This window comes from Aplysia californica, unplaced genomic scaffold (genome assembly GCF_000002075.1).
Source record: "Aplysia californica isolate F4 #8 unplaced genomic scaffold, AplCal3.0 scaffold00107, whole genome shotgun sequence".
NCBI lineage: Eukaryota > Metazoa > Mollusca > Gastropoda > Aplysiida > Aplysiidae > Aplysia > Aplysia californica.
The window spans coordinates 75,770-79,922 of record NW_004797377.1 but is presented as its reverse complement, the minus strand read 5'-3'; the positions used below and the strand labels follow the sequence as shown (position 1 = coordinate 79,922).

Here is a 4,153-nt window from a genome sequence, read left to right as displayed (position 1 = left end):
AAGTATGCTGTTCTGGGCCTACCCCTGCCTCGTTTGCCCTCAATTTTGTCAGTGAGAGCTAGATATTCAAGACCCTTATGTCTACGTATGTGTCCCAAAAACTACATTTGTCGTTTCCTGATTGTTTCTAACATTGAGCGTCCCACGGGGGCTTCATCAAGCACTACCTCATTCGATTTCTTTTCCTTCCACGATTCTTTTAGCAGTCTCCTAAGAAACCACATTTCTGCTGTTTCTATTTTATTTTCACTGGTGATTGTCCAGCATTCACAGCCATATAGAAGGGTTGACCAAACATAGCATTTCAGAACTGACTACAAGGTTTTTAAAAAATCTCTTCTGTCTGCAGGAGGTATACATACTCCACGACGACCCAGTTCACAGCGACTACTACTCTGTCAACGGGGAGTGGGAATTCCTGGGAAGTACATCTGAGAACAGCACGGCTACTGATGGGAAGGAAGTCTTCCTCAAGCAAACTGTTTTGTACGTACAAAGAAGCCTTTTTTCCGACGTTTTGTTGTTGGTATAGGCATATCAATAATTTCAATAGAAAGACCTACATGTCTGACAGTTAAAAAAACAAACAAACTTTGCTGGTATGGACAAAAATACCTCTTAAATCAGGGGTCTGGTAAGGTAACCTTTATACTCAGTTAACTCCTGATCTAAAAAGTGCACACTGACTCAAATAAATCAGACGAAACTACGCATATGTCTTCGGGTCAGTTTGAGTTTTGAATATGACCAACTATATTATCCATATGGCATCGTGGTGAAATCAGGCGTTCGTCAAAATAATGCAATCAAGGAAGCCGCATTTTCCCTTGAACTGACACCTTTATATCCATTTGAAAACACACTTTTGTGTGGATGCTACCGGAAAATCTTTAGTAAAGGAACTGTTAATTTGCAGTTTCTAAGGACACTCAAGTTTTGGAAGTTGCCAAACGTTGGCGGCATTGTCTCACTAATTTTGCCACCGACACTACTCGACCCCCCATCTCATTAAGTCGGAGATTCTCGACTTCTGCTCGAGAAAGATAGGTATATTTTCACAAAAAGCAAGATAATTAATGAGTAAGCTTTAAGATGATGCCAATAACTCCATCTGCCCCAAAACTGATGAGCGCCTGATTCCACTACGTCGTGACACTTATTATTTTTTCTAAAACTTTGATGAGTAGTACACAGCAAGGTTTTATAATGCGGAAACTCAGCATGTACTGAAAAATTGGGAACAGAATACCATTCTACTGGTAATTCAATAATCCCCTCCCCCCTCAAGTGTATATCACGTATTGGGTGATATATGACAAGTATAAAATATGCAATATAGTATGCACTCCAAATATAAGGGGATTGGGTACTACGGCCATAGGTATGAAGGAAACCTTTCAGCAAATGACAATATTCCGTTATGTATGAAACCAGCCTTATTAAGCCAAGCATTCGTACCCCCCCCAACCCCAAGCAATTTGTGCCTTTGAGCATGTCATTAACACTTTTATTTTACATTTAGAAAGTTCTCCTAAATCAAAATCAGAATACAAATTCATCGACAATGTAGATTATTGGAAAGTTATGTAATCATTCTGATTTTGTTAAATAAATACAACGACTTGTGGTTGATTGTTTCCTTAAACAAAACTGTCTCATCTTCACCTCCTCCACAGCTTTCACTTCAAACGAAGATGGCTGTTCCTGGGGATGGCACTAATAACCCCAACAGTGCTCAACTCTATCCTCATGAGCATCGTGTTCGCACTGCCGTTTGAGAGTGGCGAGAAGATGGGCTACTCACTCACAGTGCTGCTCACCTACATGGTGCTGCTCACCCTGGTGGCTGACACGCTACCCCCAGTGTCCAGCGAGCTGTCCGCTCTGCGTGAGTCAAATAACTTTAGGCAGAGAGGAATAGCAGACACTCGTTCACCCCACCCCCTCCCTTATTTATGTCGAATCTGCATTTTGAAGGCCCTCTTTCATGCATTTTAGAAAAGAGGATGTCATTTTGGTAAAACGCAATTCTGTCCCCCCAGATCACCCGAGCTCTCCTTTTTAAAATTTAGACTCGTCGAAATCGACAAACCTAACAGTCTTTAATAAAATTGGTCGCTTTTAAGCACAAGGGGGCTATCCCGAAACCCCCCCACTGTTTTGAGAAAATCGAAGGTACGGTAAAGTTTTTGCCCCTTGTTCAATTTCTTTAAAAGACAAGGGGCGTTTTCTCTAAAATCAAACAAATATACACACCAATGAAACACCAAACCTCTCCTATAGGTAGAACAATGACCACTTTTGGTGTTGGTCAAGATTTCTGGAAACCCCCGAAATCTAGGTTAGCCCGTTTGTCCTTAAAAGCGACCAATTACATTGAAACCCCCCTCCCCTTTTTCAGCTTTCACTATGGCGGGGGCTGCTTGCTTGGTCCATGTTCAACACCAATAACTGCATGCCTTAGGAAATCGCACGAATAAACTTTTTTTCAAACTTTGGACCTGCTTCTTTTTTCCCAACATAAGTTAACCTCACTCAAAGAGATAAACTTGGTTAAATGATAATAGGTCTATGTCTCAACGAATTTGTTTTTTTCCCTCAGAGATCTACCTGACAGGCGTCATGTGTACCGGTACCGTTGCTACCATGCTGACAGTGTGGTCAGTGACCATATACAGTTTCAGCGATGACAAGCCCGTGCCTCAGTGGGTCAACACAGCGTACTACTCCTTCCTGCAACCTGCCACATGTAAGATCCAGGTGTTGACGACGTGTTGGGAGCATTTTCGAAGGTGGAAAACCGACCAAAGCGAAATGGATCCTAAAGACGAAGAGACGGATGTAAATGCCAGAGATACCCAGTGTAGTTGGGTTGACAGTGAGAGTGTGAGCAGCGACCACGTTTCGAACCAGCTTTCATTCCACGACACTCATAGGATTAACGATTTAGAGGCTCAGACTGGCAAAACGGACACCCCACTTTATCATCCCCTACCAGATCCTATGTTGGTTGGTGACCAGAGCTTACCAGGTATGCTGGGCAATGCTGAGCACCTAACAATTGATAACGAGAAAATACGTGATAAGAAAGAGATATTCTCCATTCAGAACTGTGGTAGAAACCAACTGGGGAATTCATACGACTACGATGCACATTTATCTGAGCCCACCCAACCATATGACGCAAGAGATGATGACATGAAAAACTTCTTCAGCGGAGGGCTTCCTGATGCACTGCTTCCTGGAACTTCCGATTCCCGGCTGAGTGAAATAACTGACATCAAAACTGATCACAACGATGAAGACGGCAGAGAAATCAGCACGGAAGACAAGGACCTGACATGGCAGGAGGTAGCAAGGGCCATGGACGCGCTGTTCTTGAGAATATGCAGCTTTCTCATTGGTGCAGGGACGGTGATCTTATGCATATTCTTTGCAGCAACGTATTGACTCTTCTGCCTCTAAAAAGAATAATTCTGAAAGGTAAAATATACCTCCTTTCGAACAAGTTTCAGGAGGTCAGAGGTGATACCTGTCATTTCAAAGGTTTGGATGGATTGTAAATGTTTTGCGCACTTATTAAAACAAAACAGATCAAATAGAAGACGAGTTATTTCGACCCTGTTTGTCAGCGCCACCATGGGCTAAATAGGACACAACATCCCAGTAGACAGACGGATATATTCAATAAAATTACTTCCCCATTCGAAATTCAAACTCAAGTCTTCTACTTCCAACCTCAGACAGCCTTAGAGCTGCGCTACTGATGCCGGTTGTTACTTTTAAAGAGGTGCAAATAAACATAAATTTGTGAAAAATGTAAGTACGCTTACCGTGTTGCCTTGTTCAAACATGGGTCAGAACTGGATGGGACCTGCATTTTCAACATCCACGTTTCCGACTTCTTAGGTCCGTATCTGAAGCTGTTGGCTTCATGATTTTTAGAGAGTGAAGTGGACTTGAGGTTTTTCAGCGCCAAAGTTGCAACCATTTTAAAGTCTGTTTGACAGTTATTTACAGAACTGACAGTAGACTTGACTTATAGTTGGAGTTCGAGTGAAGAGAAGCACTTCGATACAACAACGGCCATTCAGTGCTTTGACAAAGCGGGGCAGACGTCCAGAAACAAAAGATAGACAGTAAAGGAGCAACA

At 42.5% G+C, this 4,153-nt stretch overlaps 1 protein-coding gene across 1 annotated transcript; it reads left to right on the top strand.

Moving 5' to 3' along the window:
* Positions 1-353: 353 nt before the first annotated feature.
* LOC106011406 (neuronal acetylcholine receptor subunit alpha-9-I-like) lies at positions 354-3,823 on the top strand. Its single transcript, XM_013080937.1, has 3 exons — positions 354-486; positions 1,677-1,888; positions 2,603-3,823. The coding sequence occupies exons 2-3, from the start codon at positions 1,711-1,713 to the stop codon at positions 3,448-3,450; spliced, it is 1,026 nt and encodes a 341-aa protein (XP_012936391.1). The 5' UTR covers positions 354-486; positions 1,677-1,710; the 3' UTR covers positions 3,451-3,823.
* Positions 3,824-4,153: the final 330 nt, after the last annotated feature.

Bases quoted from the DNA above. Each gene is read 5' to 3' on its own strand.
- LOC106011406 (XM_013080937.1), top strand. From the start codon at position 1,711: ATGGCACTAATAACCCCAACAGTGCTCAACTCTATCCTCATGAGCATC. The intron at 1,889-2,602 runs GTGAGTCAAATA...TTTTTCCCTCAG, and splicing joins CAGCGAGCTGTCCGCTCTGC to AGATCTACCTGACAGGCGTC.